Below are 23,904 nucleotides of genomic sequence, written 5' to 3'. Positions count from 1 at the left end.
AGTCAGAGGACAACTTTTAAGAGGTGATTTCTTCCACAACTGTGTCCTAGGGATTCAACTCAGAGTATCATCAGACTTGATGGCAAACCATTCCCCATGAGCCATCTCTTCTGCCTCTCCCCTACTTTTTGATTTGTCATTTGCTGTCTTTTTTTTTCCCTCCATGGTAAAAGGAAAAGAAGCAAAGTGACAGCAGGTAGAGACCATTTTGCCTGCTAGTGCATAAAAGCTGCAATCGAATATTGAACTTAGTATAAGGAATAATCTCAAAAGTGTTCTCCTATTTAATATTTTCTCTATATTTTTACAACAGGATAATTAAGGCCAGTCTCACACTCAATATCCAAGGATGGATGGCCATTAAGTTCTGTTCTTCCTGCCTTAGTCTCCCAAATGCTAGGCTTACAGGTGTGCACCCTCATACCTGGATTTATGCAGTGCTGGAAATTGATCTCAGAGCTTCCTGCATGTCAATTGGTAGCATATTAACCAACCGTGAGCTGTATCCCCAGACTTCATTTTTTTTTAAATTTTATTTTCCAGTTTAAATTTGGATAAGAACCAAGGTTGCTTCACAAGTCAGTTCCAGGTCCCTCTCCCATTCCCTCCCTTCCTCCCGAGCCCTCCTCCCCAGACTTCAATTTTTTTATTACATATTTATTTCTTGTGTGTTAATGTACTCATATATGTGCCAGGCACACACATGAAGAATGTGTAAGACTTAGTTTTCTCCTTTCATTATATGAATCCCAGGGTCCAAACTCAGGTTAACAATCTTGGTAGCAAACCGTTTTTATCCACTGAACCATCTCACAGCTTTAAGTTGCTTAGACTAGAGTTATACTTTATACATTTTATTCCTTATTGGCTTGTTAGTTATTTTCTTATCTCTGCTTTTTGTGCTAAGAACAGATGATCACTATTGCGCTATTAAAAGAACTCTCAGTTAAAATTACTCATGATGTATTTTGTATTTATGTTTCCATAGAAAAAACATGTTCCTTGAATAACTGTACAGTTGCCAAAAGAATTGGAAAAGGAAAAGATGCTACAGTCATCTTCGAGCACTTCAGGAAACCTGTTGATTCATTTAGTCAAGAAAATTGTCCGTGCAAAGCACTAACTTCAGAGATTGGTTCTTCCAGCTTGGATTCTTCTAGTTCTTATGGAAGTGTGCAGAATGGAAACAATTCTGTGTGTGAAGTGTACAGCAGACAGACAGATAACTCATCAGAAGTTAGGGATGCTACTGAAGTACACACACACAATTCAGGTCTTTATTTCATGCCCACTGCTAACACAGCAAGTGGCAATGGTGACCTGTTCAGTGTGACATATCTCAGAAGTATTTTAAGTAGTATTTCTGCTGCTCTTCCCTCCCAGAGCAGTACTGGCTCAAGTACAGTTATCACTTCAAAACTTATTAAGGACCCAAGACTGTTGAAGAGAGAACAGAGCATGAGGAAACAAAATAATGCTGATGTTTTGCCATTTGATAAGAGTGCGGGTCATGGTAATTCAGAAATAAAGCTGACATGTATGCCAGCTAGCTCAGTCTCTTCACCTGAAACTACCCCTACTGGTCATGCTCTTACTAATTGTTCAGATGTTTCTTGCTTCAAATTCTCTTCTGAAAGATCACACTGTGAGACTCACAATATGGGCTCAAGGGACTATGACTGTACAGCATCCAGTAAGATTGCCATTACAGAGCAGTTTAAAGAGCAAAGCTGGTTTTCCTTCCCTTGTTATTTACCAAATGCATTTTCAAATGTTGGAAAACAAAAATACAATGAAGAGGAGGCCCAGAAGAGCAGCAACATTCCACTTTTACCAGAGCAAAGTAATGAGCCACAGAACTCCTTTGAATCTGAAAAAAATACTTGTAGTAAAGACTATCAGAGTCACATCTCCACAGCATCATGGTCTTCTGATTTAAACACTGCGTATAAAGTTGATCACAAGATGTCTGCAGTCTCCCCAATCCAGAAGAAGGGAAACCTAGATGAATATGTGAAAAATACTGCAATGATGAGAACTTTCATCAGCCCAGAAGACAGTTCCGAACATGTAAACCAAACTTGGTACAAAGAAACTGTTCATTATTGTACTGATGAAACTATATGTAGCCCAATTGATAATTGCATTACATTGCACCAGGAACACAAAGAATGTGGAAATCTTAATTCTTTAAAGGGAAATTGTGAAAAAACACCAGTTACTCATAAGTTACAAATGCCCAAACCTTCCATATCTACCACAGAGGATAAAAGTGAATTAGATCGTGCAGCAGTAGAATTAGTGTGTAGTCTTACTCCACATATAGGGTGCCTTGTACAAAAGCATCCTCAATACCCTTTGGAGCACAACGATAATATTCAAACAAATTTTGTCATGACTCAGGGGTTAACAGAATTGAAAGCAGTACAAAATAATCAGCGCTTCATTAATGTGACTGATGCTTTCCAGGAAGCAAAAGATGTTCCCCAGGCCAGAGAACAACTCATTGGAAGAGTTATTTCATCTTCTGCCACTGACGTATCTCTTGACAGTTCAGGTTGTGACATGATTGGAGAATATATGTGCATCCAGAGTGAAAATAAAAATGAGACAGTATCAATGTATAACCTTCAGAAAGACTGCAAAGAAACTTCTCATATTAAAGACGATGTGCATGACCACTGCCTGTCTTATGTAAACTTGAAAATTAATTTGCAAGAAGAAAGAGATAATGAAAATCCAAATGAGGCTAAAGAGAAAGATAGTACATCATCTCCAGAGTACAGTACAGATAATACAAATGAAAGTGAGAAGCAAGATTTTCATGCAAATACAGTTGAAATGAGGGAAATTAAGAGTAACACCAAAGTACAAATTCTGAATTCTGAAGAATGTTCCACATTTGACTCAATTTGGGGAAAGAAAGGTAGACCAGCAAAGTCTACATCATCAGAGAGTGAAGGTAGTATGGCTTCCCTAAAACAAAGTCATACACCAAATGATGGAAGAAGTGTGGAACCCTTTGTATCCACATTTCCAGAAACTGAATGTTCTTCAGTGTGTGTAGCTTCCAGTGCTACAAAACAAGTAGTTAATACTACCCTTCTTACATTAAACACAAATTTTGAGGATCATGAAAAATACCAGCTTAAAGAAACTTGTGATTCTGAGATTTCAGATTTATGTTTAGTAAAACATGGCGTTTCTGACTGTGAGATTGATACTGATAAAGATAGATTACAAAATTTTTATCAATTAGTAAATGAGAATTCGGTTCTTCAAACTTTTGGATTGGGAAGTGAAATTGAAGTAGAACTTGAAGATTATAATGATACTTCTTTGTTTCCACAAAATATAGATAGCCAAGGACATGTTTTTTGTGAAGAATTTGAGTTATATGAATCCCTGAAGTCCCGGATTGCTTGGGAAGGCCTATTTGGGAACAGTAATGAAGAGATGCAAACTTCCAATTTTGCACAAAGGGAGAGTACTGATCCACATTCTACAGAATGTAATTGTGTTTCTTTCTTGTCCCAAAAAGACAAAAGAGAGCTCCACAACCCAATGTTTCTTCCAGATTTACAAGTTACAATTACAAACTTAATTAGTCTTAGGATCGGTCCCACTAATGATTCTTTAGAGTCAAAAGATAACTTTTACAAACGTGTAACTGAATCTACAGAACCAGAAGCAAATGAGGAGAAAGCTTTTGGATTTAGCATTTATTCCCAACCTTCTGAAGAAAATTCTGGTTTTTCCTGTGAAAATAAACATAATTCAGTGCAAGAATCAGGACATGTGAGCAAATCTGGAATCTCCCATTCTTCCAATATGTGTGTAAATCACATACCTGGAAAATCAAACAATAACTCTTTGTCTACTGAACCATCTAAGGTCACAGTCATCAATGAAAAGAGTAATTGTCCCACAAAATCAAAATTTGACTTAAATGACACTGAAAATAAAAAAGACATGGAATCAAGAAGTAGCAAAAGAAGCCCACATGTATCTTCAAGGAGACAGAACATATCCCATAAAGACATAAGGCAGCATGAAACTCATGAGAAAAGGAGGAAGCCAACGAGTCATGACTCATCTGAACATTTTTCTTCCCTATCCCAAGGACGAATTAAAACATTTTCACAGTCAGAGAGGCACATTAGGAGTGTACTGAATATTCTAAATAATGAAGCATCTTTGTGTAAAAGCAAACATCTGTCCAGAAAACTAGACAAAGCTGTTCTTCACTTAAAAAAGGCTCATAGAAGAGTTCATACATCTTTGCAGCTTATATCTAAAGTGGGAAAAAAGAGAAAGGGTCCATTACCAAGAGCATATTCAGTAGTATGCAATAATTTCTGGGAAAGTTGTGATCTTCAAGGTGATAGCTGGATGTCTGAAAGAAGATCATCTAGGCATTTTTCATCCAAAAGAAGGTATGAGAAACAGGGAGAGAAAAGATTAAGATTTGATATTGATGAATCATTGGCCCCAGTATCAAAGCACAGATCTTACAGAACAAACAGAGAGAGACTTCCAGAGTGCCTTTCTAGCAGAATCATGTCTGGCCATGTCTCCAGTAGTCTTACCACTTTCCATGTGAGAAAATTTTGTGATGAACAGCTTCACAAATCACAGTTACCCCTAGCCTGTACATCCCAGTGTATAAGTCAATTAGAATGCACTAATTGCATTGTGAGAAATGCAAGCTCTTCTGAACTTGAACATTTTTCTGAAACAAGGGGGCCCACACTTTACCCAGATGAAACACTAACTGAAAAAGAATGTCAGACTGATACACAGATATCTAATAGTGAATCTACAAAGCTCGGAAACCATTCAGCACACAATATTAAGGATATAATAAAAGAAAATAATTCTGAAGATAAAACAGTGGTATGTGAAAGTAATTCTGTGTCTTTAAGTTCCATGAAAGAAAATATAAGTCATAGTCAAGATAAAAGTTATGGTTTAACTTGTAAAGCTAACAATGACATACTTAATTCAGTTTTAGACTCAAACAAGAAACAATTTTTAAATGTTGGTATCTGTGAACAAGATAACCTTGTATCTGATGGTGTTAGAAATGGGGACACAATTCTTTCTGTAGAAAAGTGTACAGTTCTTAGGGAGATCACACCAAGCATTCCTACAGGAAATATACCACCATTGTCACCAATTCTAGTGACAGCTGGAGAAGAAAATGGACTCCATGTTAAGGAGAATGAAGTGAATATTACTAAGCATTCTAAATTATATCTAATGTCAGTAACTGAAGAAAGTAAAAGTTGTAAGAAGAGTATAAAACTATCTTCTAATGATACTTTTCTGCTCTTAAAAGAGAATGTAAAGGGTCCTTCAAAAACATATATGGCAGAATACATTGAGGAAGAAAACATGAGAAAAATTGAGCAAACAGTTTACCAAAAAGTGGTTACTGAAGGATCAGCTGCTGTTACTAGGTACAAATGTCAAAATAAGACCCTAAAGGAAGAATCCTTCCATTCACACAAGAAAATAATTAAAAACGTGACTGATTCTTGTCTAGGTATTAAAAATTCTACCCTAGAGACGATTGCTTTGGAAAACATTCCTAGTCAGCTTAGCAAAAGACAGAAAGTGGGGCAAATGAAACAACCACCTGCCTGTCCCTCCAAACCAGCTGCTGCAGGAACTAATCATAGGCCGATTCTACATGATAACACTGAAGTCCCCACTCAGAAGAAGCCTCCGACACACATGCAGGGATTAAATGAAGAACGTGTAGCTAAATCTCGTGTAACAGAACTGTCTCAGATTTTACAGAAAGCAGATAAAGCAGTGTCTTTGCAGGTTTTAGAAGAAGAAGCTAAAGTTTGTCAAAATCTTCTCCCTTTATTTGTTAAAGCTTTTGAAAGAAAGCAAGAATGTTCACTTGACCAAATCCTGATTTCAAGAAAGCTGATGGTAGAACAGGACTTGTGGGATAATTGTAGACTTAAATTGAAACCATCTGCTGTTGATACTTGGGTAGAACTTCAAATGGCAATGGAAACTATTCAGTTCATTGAGAACAAAAAAAGATCCTTAGAAGGTGAAGCAACATTCCGAAGCTTACTGTGGTATGATGAGAGCTTATACAGTGAGCTGCTTTCCAGGCCACGTGGATATCAGCTGCAGTCCAATTTCTATCCTGCTTTTCAAAGACGATTAAAATATAATGCATTCTGTGAGTTACAAAGTTATTATCATCAGCTAGTTGAATTCTTAACAAAAACCAAAAAAGAAAATAATTCATATTATACCTTCTTAAAATACAAACGGCAAATCAAAGAATGTGAAGCCATAATGAGGCACTATTCTGATTGCTTTGACTTTTGTCTTTCTGTTCCGTTTACCTGTGGAGTTAACTTTGGTGATACTTTAGCAGACTTGGAAGCCTTAAGAAAAAGTGTTCTGAAACTAATCAATATGCATGCAGGCTCTCCAAAAGTCCATTCTTACCCAGGAAAGGAAGACCATTTTTGGATAATTTTAGAAGTGGTCTCCTCAAAGGTTAGTTTTGTTAAGAACAATGAAGAAGTAAGTATCAAAATTTGTCTCTATGGTCTGGAACATATATATTTTGATGCTGCAAAAAGTCTTGTACAGAAAGAGAAAAGCCACTCTTTTCCCAAAAGACATTCAGAAAAGAACAGGGAAATGGAGGCAGTAAATGAATGTGCCATTTCTAAGTGGGAGAAGATCTATGATGTCTTGTCTAAGGACTTAAACGATGAATCAACTCCCACTATTGGGCTTGAAGAAGATAGGATTATGTCCAGACAGTCAGCTCTAGTTAGCCTACCAAACTGTACGCTAAACAAAGCTTGGCTTTCATACCCAGATATATGTTGTATTAGTGAGATACTGGATCAAGCTAAATCTGCAGACCTAAAGACATTACAGGACCTCACTCTGAGATGTACAGTTCACTTAAAAATTTTAAAAAAATACTTCCAGATGCTGCAAGAAGACAATGTAGATAATATTTTTGTCACTGAGGAGAATGTTTTGGATATACTAAGCCACAAGTGTGGAGCTGTCATATTAAAACCAGAAGCTATTGAAATTTATATTGAAACTGTCATGCTCTCAGAAACCATTCATTTTCTTAAAAATTCAATAGCAAAGAAACTACATAATCAGAGATTTCGAGGTATGCTCTGGTTTGATTGGTCTCTTCTTCCTGAGCTTGTTAACTGCCAAAAAGAAATGGTGTCCTTTTCCGTTGATGACAACCAAACAGATTGCCTTTGGAAAGTAATAGAGTCAGCTATTTCTCACCTTAAGAAAGAGCTATGTGTTCTCTATGACTACAGTGAAGCTGTTAATTGTTCCTATGCTCTACGTTTATTCTCCAGAGAACTTAAGGAACTTTTGGGAATTAAAAGGCTTCTAAATACATCTAAGTATTCAGTTTCCACATATATTGACTTGGCACCACATATTGCATGTGTAAATTATGGAAACACTGTGGAAGAGTTGGAATATAACTACAACCAGCTTTTTAAATTACTCAAAAATATTATGTCTGTCCCTCAGAAAGATTTCGGGAAAATGGTCCATATAATAAAAGTTCTGAAGACAATTGAACATATGAAGATGATAAGGGCTAAAGGTACTAAATTGTCCACTGATCTCCTCTTTTTTCAAATGCTTCGTAACAGAAGGAACACTTTGCAACTGAGCAGAAAAGAAAAGATGGACACTGCCACTACAGAACCTGAAGACAACAGCAGTCAACCTGATATTTCTGTCCAGACACCCTCAGCTGCAGGGTGCACAATAAGTTCCTCTAAAAAACGTCCTGTGACTGCAGACAAATGTGAAGTCTCTGATGCAGTTTCCAATTGTAAAAAGCAAAAGGTACAAATGTTTTAAAATCAAACTTGAAAAATACTCCTGAAAACAAGCTTACTATAAGCAGGAAAGTATACAGAATACAAATGTTGAGGTTGAATGACTCAACAGAATTATTTCATTGAGTTACCTTGCAGATACATAATTTTTCAAGTATTTCATTAAAGAGTAAATTCTAAAGTCTAATACAGGGCAAGTTCATTATTGTAAATGTAAGTTTTATCAGTGACCAGTTACTTATTGACTGGTTTCTTTAGCCAATGTTGTGAACATTAAAAACTGGCTATAGAAACCTACCTGCTTCACTTATCAGAAGAATGTAGGGCAGAAGTGGTTTTTTGGTACAGGGTTTCTCTGTATAGCCCTGGCTCTCCTGGCACTTGCTTTGTAGATCAAACTGGCCTCAAACTCACAGACATCTGCCTAAAGGTGTTTGCCACCACCACACGGCAGATATTTTTAGTATGTGATTGTCAGAGACTTAGAAAAGTCTCATGACATTTTATCAACATTTATATGATATATAAAACAATGAGAAATTCACAAAAACCATAGGATATATGCCCTGTGGTTGACTTATTAAAAGATAAGGGGGCCAGGTATTTATTCATTTTTATAGGATTGATGTTTGAACCCAAACTCTGCATAAGGTAGGCAAGTACTATACCCATATATCTGTGCTTCCAGCCCATTTTAATTGGTGGCCAAGAAGAATGAGAGCAGGATTAAAGGAGGTTGTTACACATGTACACAGGAGAAGTGGGGAAGGTTGTTCCAGATCTTACATACAGGCCTAAGGAATTAGAACTTTATCCTTATATATTAAAGTATAATGTCAATGAAATATGTTCATTTTTAGGGTTTGGTTTGCTTTTTTGTTGGTGATTTAAAAGGTAATGAAATTCTGAATGTAGTTAGAGATGGCAAATCAGTCAAGATTAGAAAATGGTGCTGTTTTATAGCATAAGAAAGGAAAATGCAGGCTGGTGGTAATGCTAACCCAAAAGTGCTTCAGATTTTGGCATTTTCTAGATTTGGGGTGTGTGTGTGTGTGTGTGTGTGTGTGTGTGTGTGTGTGTGTGTGTGTGTGTGTGTGTGTGGTCAGATATCTTGACAGTAGGACCAAAGTCTAAGCATGAATTTCATTTTATGTTTCATGTACAACATCTAAAGGTAATGTAGTAATTTCTGCACGGAGTAAAAGTTTCCTGATATGAACATTTACAGAGTATTGTGCCATATAATTGAAGGTTTTGGAGTTTGGAAATTAAGAGCACTCATCTTGTATTTGTCAGATACTCCTTAGAAAATCGATGGATATTTGCAAATGCATGGTGCACAGAGGTACATGTAGGCAAAACACCTATACACATAAAATTAGAAAATTTTTAAAAACAAAAAAGTCCTGTCTCACAAAACAAGGAGGTAACAGTTATAAACAGACTACAAGATTAATTTTAAATTTTAAGTAAAAACATTGCAAATTTATTTTGAAAGCAGTTTCTGTAAACATGAATTATAGCCAGTGGTTTTCTAATACGTGAATAGATTGATGTTATAATGCAGTTTGTCATCACTAATGTAAAACATGGGTTTTATTTTTATGCTTTTTATAGGTTACCATGAAAGATGTAAGAAACAGACAAAAGACAATGTCTAAGAATCCAAGGTAGGAGTTATATCAATCTTCTTTTCATTAAAAACTAAGGAAAATGGGCAAATAATAAAAAAACAAGAATAAAAACAATTTGTAGTTATTTATAAACTATCGAACCATACATTTAACTTAGAGGACAAAAGTGACAGACATAGAAGTTTGTTTCAGATTAAGTGATGCCTAAATTACCTTAAACGTCACTCTGTAAGTATTGGAGGTAAATGCTATGTAAAATGGCTGTTTTCAGTGATGTAAAGAATAAGCAGATTCTGAGAACAGATTACTAATGTTAGCTGGGGCTTAGTAATTGTTAAATCAAGAAAGAAAAATTCGCCGGGCGTTGGTGGCGCACGCCTTTAATCCCAGCACTCGGGAGGCAGAGGCAGGTGGATCTCTGTAAGTTCGAGACCAGCCTGGACTACCAAGCGAGTTCCAGGACAGCCTCCAAAGCCACAGAGAAACCCTGTCTGGAAAAACCAAAAAAAAAAAAAGAAAAGAAAAAAAAGAAAGAAAAATTCATATTGACAGGCATTGCTTGAACTATTTTCTTGAAGTGCATAATAGAACAGGACAAGTGATTGAGTTGTGGATTTTACATACAAACTAAATTTCAAAATTGATTAAAGAGAAATTGCCATTTTACATCAATGGGACACTAATATAAATGATGTTTATTTTACAAGACGTTCATAATACAAACATTCCATTTCATAGAAGAATGTTCTAATGGTGTAAAATAGAGTATCTCAAAGGCAGTTTCTTTAAGCTGACTATAGAAAATTCGCATTTTTATCATTTTGTACTTAGTAGTGCCACTGGAGTTAACTATTAGCTCTTATTTACCTATATAAAAATTGGAATTCCTCACCATCTCCAGTTTTTTTCCCATGTAATGAAAGATAATAAAAAATATAAAAATGAAGAATAGCTTTGTTTTTTCCTTGATTTTTTTCCCTCTTTAAAAATAACACATTTCTAGAATTCTTTTCATAGCATATGTGACTAAATTATTGTAAAATGACATAAAACAGACTACTGCATGGTAACATACACCAGTGTAATTACCTAAGTATGTTGCTACTTAAGAAATTAAAACTGTAACTCAACAAAAAATTCTTCTACAAGATTGACACAGGGCTAACTTCATAGAAAGTAATACCCTACGAAAGGACAAACCATCTAGGCAGCTGTAATTCTATGATAAGGAAAAATTACCTACTCTAGAAACTCAGTTTACATAGCCCTTTAAGGTTATATGGCTTGGGCTGTAGAGATGGCTCAGAGGTTAAGAGCACTGCTTACTCTTCCAGAGGTCCTGAGTTCAATTCCCAGCAATCACATGGTGGCTCACAACCATCTAAGTGAGATCTGGTGCCCTCTTCTGGCAAGCTGACATATGTGTAGGCAGAAACTGTGTACATAATAAATCTTTAAAAAAAAAAAGGTTATATGGCTCAAACACAGCCTTTTGATTTTCTAGAAAGCAATAGAGACTCTAGGTCAAAGATGGATTCCTTTTAACTCTGGAGAAATAGTACTACTTTTCCTTTCTTAACATAGTACCTTAACTAGGTGCTATGATCACCTAGTTAAGACTAAATGAGAACATCATGGACATTAAATTGTTAAGAATTCTGCTGTCTGCTTTTCTTATTCTCAAAAGATGAACAAGCAAAAGTAATATTTAGCGAGAGAAAGGAGATGCATTGGGTGGTAGGGGCCAGTAACTAGTTAGACCAAAGAGATGGGAAAAGTGAAGAGAGCTGCTGATGAGTAATGAAGCTTGTCAGTGGGTTAGAAGTGTGTGAACTAGAAACTCTACCGAACAACTGAATAGTGGCAGTTTCCTACTTTTAAAATCTTTCATTAAAAAATTTCAGATCACTCAGTTGTCTAGCACAATATTGGGAATGTTTTGAAATGTGGAGAATATAATCTTCAACATAATTCAAACCAAGGGAGTAAAACTGTTTAGCTCTTGTAGACCAGGCTGGTCTCGAACTCACAGAGATCTGCCTGCCTCTGCCTCCCGTGTGCTACAATTAAAGGTGTGCGCCACCACTGCCTGGCTCTGAAAAGTATTTACTTGTACACTCCCAATGAAATAAGGAAATGTTAATCCTATGAATTCTTGTACCACAAAAATTCAAATGTTTATCTGTTAGAATGTTATGACTGTATCTTTAAAGTTGCTTGAATTTCTATTTTACTAATAGGACTACAAAATCTCATCCCAAAGATGAAAACAGAATAGGATCAAATTCATCTGACAATCTGACAAGAGACTCTGCATCTCCAGAAATGGTCAAAGGACAAAACTCAACACCTGGCTCGCTTTCACCTTCTGAGAACATAGAAGGCGCTTTCACACCAAATTCAGAAAGCAAAATAGAGTTGACAGATAGCTCATCTGATGCTTCAGAGTATCTCCCTGAACAGCAGGAAAGTTTAAATGGCATAATGAAAGGAAATGTGAATCTTAATGCTGCTCAATCAGATAAGAAAGAACACCCTCTAGTACCTTGCAATCAAAAGGATATAGCTGCCACTTGCTCACCTGACAACTCACCTTTGCAGAAGTTGCATGAAACCCCTGCAGATCACACACAGATCTGTCCTTCAAACATGAAGCCAAGAAATGATGACCCTCTTGTGCCTAATGCTTCAGTGCCTGCTTCCTGTTCTGTGAGGGCCATCCATAGCAACCTTGAAACAAATGACACAGACTTTGAACATGAAGACAATGAAATCTTAGATTTGTCTATTAAAGATTGTACATGTACCAGCTCTCCAGAGCCTGTGTGTATCCAGGACAAAATTCCTGTCGTGCAAGTAAATAAAATACAGCCTATAAAAGATGCACTAAATCCCAGTACCTCACCTTTTGGCTCATATGGGAGCTCAGCCCTAGAGGTGAATCAAAGAGCACAACACACTGTCTCCAAACAGAATGGAAAGAATCCTAACGTCCTGACTCAGAAAGTTGACACGTCCTGGAACGCACCTCCACAGTCCACATATACTGCAGTATACAATTCTTCTGAGCATTCGTTTGGAACGTCATATCCATACTATGCTTGGTGTTTTTATCAGTACAGCAGCAGCAGCACTGCTGTTGCCCATACATACCAGGGGATGACAACATACGAGACTCCACCTCCCATGATGACTGCAGTTGCAAGTGCTGTCCAGAACACACATTTCAATCACTCATACTCTGAACAGTTTAGCTACTTTGCTAGACAGCCACAAGCAAATGCCTTTATCCCAGGAAATGGCTTTTCTCCATCTCCTTTGCCTGTTTCTTACAGTTACCAACAACCAGCTTATTCGCAGTTTGCACCTCATCAGCTGGTACCACAAGCTGCCTATCCTTATCCTCCTAACCCAGGGGTGCTTCCACAAGCTCCTTGGACTTACGGTGAGTTGAAAAGTTCAGTGTTTGGTTCCTTTTTGCTTTAGGCTTTACAGTTAGGTAAAGGACGTCACGAGTGATGATACATACAACAGTTTTCCTTGTAGATGTGTAGAATTGTTCATATATTTAGCAGAGTTGAATTTTGTTGTAAGTTGTAAATCTAGTCAGAAAACAGAAAACAGTTTTAATGACATGACAGTTTTTTTATTCACCATTTTTTATTTTACATACAACCGCAGTTTCCCCTTCCTCCTCTCTTTCTGTCCCCCCCCCCATACCTCCTTTCTATCTCCCCCCCATCCACTCCATTCAGAAGGGGTAAGGCCTCCCATGGGAGTCAAGTTGAGGCAGGACCAAGCTCCTCCCCCTTTCATCAAAGCTGAAAAGTCATCCCACCCTAGGGAATAGGTTCCAAAGAGCTTGCTCATTCATCAGGGACAGGTCCTGGACCCACTGCTAGGGGCCCGACAAAAGCTACACAACTGGACATGACAGCATGACAGGTTTTTTGTTGTTGGTTTTTGGGGTTTTTTTGTTTGTTTGTTTGGTTTGGTTTTTTGAGACAGGGTTTCTCTGTGTAGCTTTGGAGCCTATCCTGGCGCTCAATCTGTAGACCACTGCCTCCCAAGTGTTGTGACTAAAGGCATGCGCCACACCAACATCCGGCATACTTGACAGTTTTTTAAAACAAACCACATATGTGAATAAATTAATCAGCAGAAATTCTGAAATATTCCAACATTTTAATCATTTTAATAGGCTATGCGAAAAGTCTTTTTCTACATAATCTGGATTTCATATTGTGAAGCTTCATTTTGATAAATGTAAAAAAAGTAAAAACAAGATGAAAAAGGGAAAAACATCAATTATTTTAAGCAACCTTCTCTGTTTTCTAATACCTTCATATAAGTGAATGTTATTAATTGGAAGGTATTAGTTTAAAAAGAATGTGGTCTTTTGCCTCTTGAACTTAGATTGTCTTCTCTATAAAGCACCTGTTTGTAAAATGTCAGATTAAATCGAGTTGGAATGAAGAGTCTAGTTTGTCTCACGGTTCATAGAATGCAGTCCCTTAGAAAATGAAGGCCTGGCAGCAGTGGCATGAGGCAAGCTGGTCACCATGTCTATGGGCGGGAAGCAGAGATAGAATTGCTGGTCTACTAATTACTCGGCTGAAATTAGTTATACAAAAACACCCAAATAGTCTCCTGTCAGAGATAGATAATGTCCTTTAGCCTGAGAAACACAAGCCTAGAGGGGAGGAAGTGCAGCAGTGCTTTTCTCTTTCTGGTTGCTGCTGCTGCTGTTGGGTAAACACTAAACAGATGTGGCAGATTTATAATTTAGACACTTCCAGCACTCAGGGGCCAGAGGCAGGCAGATCTCTGAGTTTGAGGCCAGCCTAGTTTTCAGCATGAGTTTCAGGACAGACAGCAAGGGCTACATAGAAAAATCCTGTCTCAAAAAAAATTATGGAAGTTCAATTTCTGAAATGCAGAATCTTGATTGTAATTTTCACAAAAGTATTCATGGTTTAGGAATTCTTATGTCACTAATAGTTAAACTGTTTGTGAATTAAGAAAAGATCAAGCCCAGCTGTGACTCAGAAATTTTATTTATTGCTTCCTTGGTCTAATGGAAAAGAAAAAAAATATTAAGAAATTACTCTTTAAAGTTCTCAGTGGTGTAAACAGTCTACAGAAGTCTTCTGTTATAGTACGTGCATACTTAAAAGATGTAAAAATCCTTTTAAAGCCTCTGTTGCTTAGAATGCTTGTGTTTTACACCAGAAAATGGAACTAAAGGAAAACACTTGAAACTTGTATGCCAAACAAGTTATATGAAGTTATATGAAGGTATTAGAAAACACAATCATATCCTTGATTATGTTTAGTTCTCACGAATACCCAAGATACAGATTAGGAAACTATCACCCAGAGAAACTTAATTTCCTCAAGAACCTATGGCTGACAAATGACAGATATACAATTTGACCTCAACCTTAATCTCAGACTCTTTCTACTATATTACTATTTAGCATTAGTCTTGTATCATTAATATACCTCAAATCGTTGTGTTTTTTTTTTTTCCAGCTCCATGGCAACAGGACCCTTTTCAAACAAGGCATTAAGAATAAGTCTCTTCATATTGAAATAAATGTGATTTAAGTTTTCACAAGTATTTTTGCCTATGTATTTTTTACACCTGCGTGTTTCTTTAGTGTTTAGTAATTTTAAATGCATATAATTTCGGTATATGAGATAACTTGTATAAAATGTGTAATTGTATCACATATGACAATGGGAGATTAATTTTTAATATCTGAAAAAATCAATATTCTGTGCAGTTATAAAGGGGCTTGTTTCAACATTCACTATTATCAGCATTAACCAGCAATGGCAAAAATCAGGGTTTGCTTCTGTTTTTTTGATTTTTCGAGACAGGGTTTCTCTGTATTGTTTTGGAGGCTGTCCTGGAACTCACTCTGGAGACCAGGCTGGCCTCGAACTCAGAGAGATCCGCCTGCCTCTGCCTCCCGAGTGCTGGGATTAAAGGCGTGAGCCACCAACGCCCGGCCGCTTCTGTTTTCAATACACTGTTTATGATGTTTTATCATTTTATTGGACGTAAAAAGAAGAAATTTTTTCTTGCATTAGCCAGTCATTATTTGATAATTCTTGATGCTTTAGTCATATAATTTATGATATTGCATTATGGTGAGCTCCTTTAGTTTCAATTATCTATATCATGTTTACTCTGTGTTTACTAACAAAAAGATAGCTCATGTTTTCACTGTTTAAGTTGAAGTTAGAATTGAAAGACATTTTCTGCAAGAGGCCCTTTCCTCAAGATTATTTCTTAACTATTTGAATAGTTCTTTTAATTTTTAACACTTCATATGTTTACACTTAATTTAGCCCATGTTGAAGTGATTCAAATAATTCTACAGAAATCTGGTTTTAATGTTGTAGTTATTTTTGTCTTCAACATTCTGCACAAGTGAAGTTTTTCTTGGCACTAATCATTATTAGAAAATGGGATACAGGATCTAGTAACCTTAACCAAAGCTAAGCAACCATTTCTGTGTTATTCTCCAGTCAGGAAAAGCCTTCAACACTGAATGAACCTTTCCCAACTTGTAGTTTGACTTTCCGAATCAATGCAAATAGCAATCCCAGTGTTTCTTCAGACTCTGTGTAAAAAAAATAAAGTCTCCAAAGGCCACCTATTTTTACACTGTCTAATATACACTAACTCAGTTCTCAGTTCAGAAAAACTTCTGAGACTCCCCCAGAAAAAGCCTCTAGAGTGACATTAAGCCCATAGAATGGAAGTCAGAATACTTAAGTCATGTCAATATGCAGACTTAAAAGAATGCTGTCAGGAGGGCTGAAGGGATGACTCAGAGATTAAGAGCACTGACTGCTCTTACAACCGGAATTCAATTGCCAGCAACCACATGGTGGCTCACAACCATCTCTGCCCTCTTCTGGCATGCAGGGATACATGTAGGCAGAACATGAATGGATCAATCAATCAATCTTTTTTTTGTTTTTTTCAAGACAGGGTTTCTCTGTGTTGCTTTGGAGGTTGTCCTGGAACTGGCTCTGTAGACCAGACTGGGCTGACCTCGAACTCACAGAGATCCGCCTGCCTCTGCCTCATGAGTGCTGGGATTAAATGCGTGCGCCACCACCGCCCGGCCAATCAATCTTTTAAAAAAGAAAAACACTTTAAAAATTAAGGACGGGCTGGAGAGATGGCTCAGCCATTAAAGGCTAGGCTCACAACCAAAATAAAAATTCAGGGCAGAACCATCCCTGAAAGAACTGGGGACTCTGAAAGAATGGTACTATCTTCATAGCTGTTTTATTTCAAAACAGTATAGAAACCATAACTCCTGAGCCAAATATTAAGGCCATAATGTTAGCTGTCAATCAAGAAGTAACTTCGGGCAGGAGGGATGGAATGACAAGAGCACTGACTGCTTTTCTAGAGGACCCAGTTTCAATTCCCAGCATCCACAGGGCAGCTCACAGCTGTCTGTAACTCCAGGGGATCTGGCACCTTCACTCAGACATACATGCAGACAAAACACCAATGATCATAAAACTAAATCTCAAGGGAGGGGGAAAAGATAATGTAGGGTAAGAACAGAGCAAGGCCAAGCTGGCCTGCCATAGTAGCCTTACAAGTTAAACAACAGTGGGATAGATGAGAAAGTTAGAGCTGGGTAGAGATATGAGACATGAAACGTAACAAGTCTGATTTGTTGATACTTACCTGAACTCTATAAACATCCTTCCCTGCCATTCTGTGATGGGTGGTTCTGTTCCTTCTCTAGGTGTCCACAGACAGCACTTTTCAGCTTTCCCCAAATTATAGTTTTTGTTATTTTTGCTTAACTGATTTTTATTTTGTAATATTAACTTCATGTGTACAAGTATGACTGGTACTCTGAGATGACCATAAGATGGTGTCAGATTCCCTGAAACTGGAATTACAGATGGTTGACCACCACCATGTTCTTGTGATCAAAGTCCCTCTGCAAAAGTAGCAAGTGCTCTTAACTGCTGAGTCATTTCTCCAGCTACATACACAACATAATGAGATCGTATTCATCCACCCCTACCTCCCTTCCAATTCCCCTTATTGCCCCTGCCTCATATTCTCCCATTTTCATGTCTTCTTTATTTCACCTTTGGTTTCGAATGACTCCAAATGTCATTAGTTCTACCCATATGCCCAATATGGGGCTTCCCACTGTCTATAGACCACTTAACCCTCCCTCTGCAGCTAACAACCCCTCTGCTAGGGTGGAGCCTTAGGAGCCCCACCCCAACCATGTGGAATTTTGATTGGCTTGATCTTGTGCATAGTCTTCCACAAATAACCACTGCTACTGTGAGTTGATGTGTGTGACAGTCACGTTATAGCTAGAAGTCAGCATGTTACAACTCTTCTCCCAATCTGCCAGCTTTTGCGTCCTTTCCAGTCCCTCTTCTGTGATGTTTCCTGAGACTTTGATGGGTTTGAAGCTGATACACATTTGTCTACATCAGAGCACTCACAGCTAACTTACACTCAGAATTCTGATAAGTTATGAGTCTCAGCATTGCTACTAGCCACTGCAAAAAGAAGCTTCTAAGTTAAGAGCAACACAAACTCAAGTATTCAAAAGGCAGTTTGGTAACATGCCTTTTATTAGCAAAATAATAGGTTCCCCTCTAAGGTACATGATCTCCCCAGTCATTAGCTTTTGACAAGATTTACAGTATCAGAAAGGAATTGTTTACCTATTTAACCATCATGCCACTATTGCACCACTGGGCACATCATGTCAAGAAAATTGGTATGAGCCGGGCGTTGGTGGCACACGCCTTTAATCCCAGCACTTGGGAGGCAGAGGCAGGCGGATCTCTGAGTTTGAGGCCAGTCTGGTCTACAGAGCGAGTTCTAGGACAGCCTCCAAAGACACAGAGAAACCCTGTCTCGAAAAAGAAAAAATTGGTATTGCGGAATGTAGGATCCAATGATGGATAAGACCATTGATGTCTTTTTCTCCTCTAGTAGTTTATATTGTGCTTCTTAGCACTACAGAAAGTAGCCAACTGAGAAAGTTTTCTGGTCAGTTGAGGTTGATTTCTCCATGTCCTATGTCCAAATCGAGTGGTATCTTCACCAATAGAGTCTTAACCTCTAGTTTCATTCTGTTGACGTGATAAAACTCTGACCGAAAGCAAAGAATTCATTTGGCTTACACTTCCATATTACATCATTGAGGGAAGTCAGGGCAGGAACTTGAGCAAAAACTGGCAGCAAACACCATGAAGTGGGTTTGCTGGCTGACTCACAAACCTATGCTTTGTTAACTTTATTACACAACCTAGGACCACCTGCTATACACAGCTGACCCTCCTGCGTAAATAAGACAATCTTTCATACCTGGGTTGGTTTATTTGTGTCCCCTATTTTATTCCATTGTTCTACATGTCTCTCTGTTAGTAGAGCTCTGTAATATAATTTGAAGTCAAGAACTATGGTATTTCTAGCAGTGTTCTTTCTGTGGTCTTGTGTTTCCATATGTGCTTTTGGGGTTTTTTTCCAGTTCTATAAAAATTTCAGAATGTTGATGGGTGTTATGTTGGCTCTGTAGATCACTTTGGTAATATAGTTGCTACACAACATGGATTCTGTCAATCCAAGAGCATGGAAAGTCTTTCCATTGTCTGGTATCTTCTGAAATTTCTTTGTTCAGTGTATTGAAGTTTGCATTGTAGAGGTTTAGCTTCCTTGGTTAGGTTTTTTTCCCTGTATTCTTTTTTCAAGCTATTATGAATAGGATTTTGTTTCTATTTTTTTCCTCAGAATATTTTTATTGGTCTATATTGTGGACCACTATTTTTTTTCTGGTATGTTAATTTTGTATCCTAAAACTTTACTGAAAATGTTTACTTGAGTTTTCTAGTGGAGTTTGTATCTGCAAATGGAGATAATTGGACTTCTTTTGCTGTGTTTATGTCCTTTATATCTTTTCCTGTCTTGCTATTCTGACAAAGAGTGGAGAGAATAGTTATTCCTATCATGTTCTGGATTTTAAAGGAAATGCTCTCATTTTCCTTCATTTGGTATAATGTTAGCCATAGGTCTGTTGTATATAGTTGTTATTATTCTGAGGTATTCCTAATTTCTTTAGATCTTTTATCATGAAAGGGTTGTGTTAGCTATTGTCTCCATTGCTATGATTAAGCACCATGATCAAAATCAACTTGGGAAGTAAATGGCTTATCTCAATTTACCAATTGTAGTCTATTATCAAGGGAAATCAGGACAGGAACCTGGGGCCAAGAGCTGATGCAGAGGCTATGGAGGAGTGCTGCTTACTGACTTGCTCCCCATGGCTTGCTCTGCTTACTTTTTGTGGTTCCCAGTACTACCTTTCTCCCTCTCTCCCTACCTCCTCCCCCATGCCACAGTAAACCATCAATCATCAAGAAAATGCACCACAGGCAAATCAGACGGCAGCATTTTCCCAACCAAAGTTTGCTCTTTCCAGATGACTCCTGTGTCAAGTTGACATAAAACTAGGTAGTAGAGACATGTTGAACTTTATGAAATGCCTTTTCTGCAGCTATAGAAAAGATCATGTATCTGTCCTTAAGTTCACATATATATTTTGTTGAGAATTTTTAATTGAAAAAAATTTCATGCAAAATATTCTGATCTTGATATTTTTCCCTCCCCTAACTCCTCCCAGATCCTCTATGTTCACGAGGAAAATTAATACTTTTTGTTGTGTCTTTATCTAGTTTTGGTTAATAGGGTAATACTTCCTTCATAGAACCAGTTTGGCAGTTCCTCTCCCCTTTCTGTTTTGTGGAATAGTTTGAGAAGTGTTAGTAGTAAAAGTTTGGTAGAGGTAGACTCCTGATGCCCTGTGAACATGCCACCTAGAGAGGTTAGAGGGTTTCAGCTCCTGCACCCACAGCACCCCTACTCATGCAAACTCCAACTGAAGAAGTTAGAGGACTTGGAACTCACTGCTCCCAGCACTTGTGGCTCTCTGCCCCTGGTTTACATCTCTTATAACCCTACTCACTCTAGCTAGTGAAGTTAGAAGACTCAAGATCCCCTACCCTTAGTGAACACTTCCAATGTCCAGCACATACCCAGACTGGTCAAACTACAGGAGCAAAATCTCTTGCCCTGGGCTCAAACTCCTGCCTATTCAACAAATGATGCTGGCAAAACTATCTACCAGAAGAAAATGAAACTAGATTCATATCTTTCTCTTTGTACCTGTAGTCCAGGTCCAGCAGATCAGCACATTCTGGCCTCTGTGAGCATCTGTACTAATATACTCAGCTGCCCACACGTAACAAAGATCATGTAATTAAAGTTTTGTTTTGTTTTAAGAAATCTGAAGGCTGGACTGGTGATGGTACATGCCTTGAATCCCAACACTCAGAAGGCAGAGGCAGGTGGATCTTTTCAGGCCAGCCTGGTCTACAGAGGTAGATCCAGAGCAGCCAGAGCTACACAGAAAAAGTAAGATGTTAGAGTACTGGCTGGCTGCTTTGCTTATCTGGTCTTCAGGCAAGCTTATTAAATCATAAACAGTATATCATCACATCTTGGCTTTTTCTCTCTTTCTGTATATCTTTCCTTATTCCATGGGTGGCTGACCCCTGGAGTCCTCTCCTTTTTTCATTCCTTCATGTCTCCCAGATTTCTCATGCCTGGATAGTCTGTCTGTCTGGCAGCCCTGCCTAGCCTTTCTCCTGCCTTGCTATTGGCCGTTCAGCTCTTTATTAGACCAATCAGGTGTTTCAGACAGGCAAAATAACAGTTTCACAGAGTTAAATGCAACATAAAACAATGCAATACATCTTTGCATCATTAAACAAATGTTCTACAGCATAAACAAATGTAACACATCTACAAGAAATCTGGATACTCTCAGCATAATGATTATTTTGCAAGTTCTATACAACAAAATTTTAATAAGAAAATAATACAGCGTGTGAAATACTGGAAACATTTCAAAACAATTTATAAAACAAAAGTGAAAAAACATTGTGTTCCAATTTGTTGGCGATTTGCACTCATTTTTGTGTCTTCATTAATTTTGATTAATGTCATAGGTCCATTTTTAATGGAAGTATTTAGTTATTTTTTAGTTCATTATTCTAGTTGTCAATCCCTTGTCAGATACATGAATGGGAGGTGGTGCCGTGTGAGGTTTGGGAGATGGAACACAGTGCTTCTGCCACGAGGCTAGCACCAGACCACATGCATCCCATGCTTGTGCACTGTTTATCTTTCCTCATCCGTGAGATGGAGGGGAATGTTTCCTTCATGGGGTTATTGAAGGAAAGCATGTAGTGTGTAGAAGGTGCTCTTAAAAAGCTGTTTGCCAGATGCAGTGATGTGCAGCATGGTCCCAACTCTCCATGAGGCAAGGCAAGGGGCACTTCAGCTCAAGTGTGAGGGATGCGTGGAGATTAGCATCTGACCACAGCAAGTGTGAGAGAAGCCCGCCATGTTTGCGCAAAAGTGGGAGCAGAGGGTGCTGTGCTAATGGCTGAGGGCTCATGAACCCTGGGGCCCAGTGCCTTGGGAGCTTTCCCCACAACTTGGGGATGCTTGCCCTTTCTTAAGACTTGTCTTCTTCCCTGACCATCTGCGCTTCCTTTTTCTCTGAACCCCTCCCTGCTCCTACCTTGCAGCTAGCTCCAATGCGGAACATGCCTGCTTCTCTTAGGCGGGAGGTTTCTTCCTCTTCTCCATCTCCCTCCTGCTCAAAATTGCCAAGATCTGCTTCTCACCAGCCCTGTTGTTTGTTTTCTCTCTAATTCTGATAAACAGGTTTGTTCCTGAGCTTCCTTCGGTTTTCAAAATCTTTTCTTAAGACAAAGAGCCCACTAAAAGGAGCCTTGAATTCCCTAGTAGTGCCCATACTTCACAAGAAAGGCTGGGGTGCAGTGGGACTTAACCGGAAGACACAAAGCTGAAGCAGGAGGATCACAAGTTTGGATACAGCTTGTGGCACACAGCTGTCGAGGCGGGAAGTGAAGGGGAATAGCATTTCCATCTACAGCACTGCTTAGCAAAGCTGAAGGGACCAGTCCCCGTCTTAGCAGCCATGACAGGCTCCCCCCACCCCGCTGCCCCCATTGAGTCAGCTCCCCACATCCACACGGATTATGTTTGATTCGTGTCAGGGCTCTAGTGATTTGACTGAAGTGACCACCCTCCCCTGCCCATTTTAGCAGCCATGACAGGCTAACATGTGCTTGCAGGACTTTGCTGCTCCTGTCCTGGTCACTAAGAGGTCAGATGCCCTCCTTATGACTAGGAACCAATCAGAAGTTAGCTGGCAGGGCTGTGCTTTATGGACAAGTGCACAACAGTGCCGTGCAGAGCATAGCAACTGCCCCAGGAGGGTCTATGGGCCATAGCAACCCGTTGACCAATCAACACAGGGCAGGTCATCCAAACCTGGAAGCACACCAATCCTGAAACTGTTGTGTACCCCCCCCCCCAGGCACTCACCTTACACTGCCCTATAACATCCCTGCCTGGTGATTTATCAGGGTCTTATCTCCAGCCATCCTCTGCGGTGAGTGGATGGAAGGCCTGAGCTAATGGGGTTAGCTAGTTAAACAACTACAATAAAAGACTGCTTTTGCATCGAAATGGGCCTCTAAATTTTCAGAAGTAATATCTTCACAGACTCCTACTCACCGCCAGCATCCACTCACATCAATTCCAAACACTTGTTTTCAAGGACCTCCTTCCCTAACAGCCTCCACCTGTGTTTTTTCATTTCTCCTCAGGCTACATTTTCTGATCTTCAGGGATTCGGGAACTAATTCTCACTTCATTCTGAGCTTTTCAAGCTAAGGTAAAGCCTTTGTCCTTTAAACCTGTGTGATCTAAACACACACACACACACACACACACACACACACACACTCCTTCAGGCAACTTCAAAGAATTTTTCCTGGAGAGAGTTTAGGATTCAGTTTAGATGACATCCTTTTGATGAATTCTGTAATGATTCTCAAAAAGAAATAAGGAAATTAATACAATGCTGAACTACTGAACACTTTACATTTCAGCTTTGAGCCAGGTGTAGGAGGTGGAGGCAGAATTAGTTCAAGGTCAGGTCATCCCCAGTCACAGAGCAAATATCTAGCCTGGAATACAAGAAACCTCTTTAAAAACAAAAGAGTCAAGGAGTCAAGGACTGCAGAGATGGACCAGGGAGAACGATGCTTGCCTACAAGCCTTGCAACCTGAGGTGATGCCCGGACCCCACCTAAAGCTGGAGAGAACCCACTCCACAAAGTTGTTCTCTGACTTGCAGACGTGTTCCCTGGCATGAAGTACCACCTCGGAACATTAAATAAAAAGATCCTATTTACTCTCCACAACTCACAAA

At 38.7% G+C, this 23,904-nt stretch overlaps 1 protein-coding gene across 6 annotated transcripts in view; it reads left to right on the top strand.

Annotated features, from left to right (window-relative positions):
• The window catches only part of Tex15 (testis expressed 15, meiosis and synapsis associated), a 58,504-nt gene extending 34,608 nt beyond the window's left edge, over window positions 1-23,896 (top strand). For 4 of the 6 annotated variants that reach the window (XM_021225162.2, XM_013110848.3, XM_005066500.4 and 1 more), the window contains 4 exons: window positions 989-7,887; window positions 9,498-9,550; window positions 11,755-12,959; window positions 15,050-15,137. In XM_021225162.2, coding sequence (XP_021080821.2) covers window positions 989-7,887; window positions 9,498-9,550; window positions 11,755-12,959; window positions 15,050-15,087 — 8,195 coding nt within the window. In that variant the 3' untranslated portion in view covers window positions 15,088-15,137. Of the gene's footprint in view, window positions 1-988; window positions 7,888-9,497; window positions 9,551-11,754; window positions 12,960-15,049; window positions 15,138-23,296 lie in introns of those variants that run through there. The other 2 variants (XM_040731841.1, XM_040731840.1) reach the window with 2 other exon arrangements.
• The last annotated feature ends 8 nt before the right edge of the window (window positions 23,897-23,904 follow it).

This window comes from Mesocricetus auratus, unplaced genomic scaffold, assembly GCF_017639785.1.
Source record: "Mesocricetus auratus isolate SY011 unplaced genomic scaffold, BCM_Maur_2.0 Super-Scaffold_100026, whole genome shotgun sequence".
In the NCBI taxonomy this organism is placed as follows: Eukaryota; Metazoa; Chordata; class Mammalia; order Rodentia; family Cricetidae; genus Mesocricetus; species Mesocricetus auratus.
This window is presented reverse-complemented; position numbering and strand designations above follow the sequence as displayed.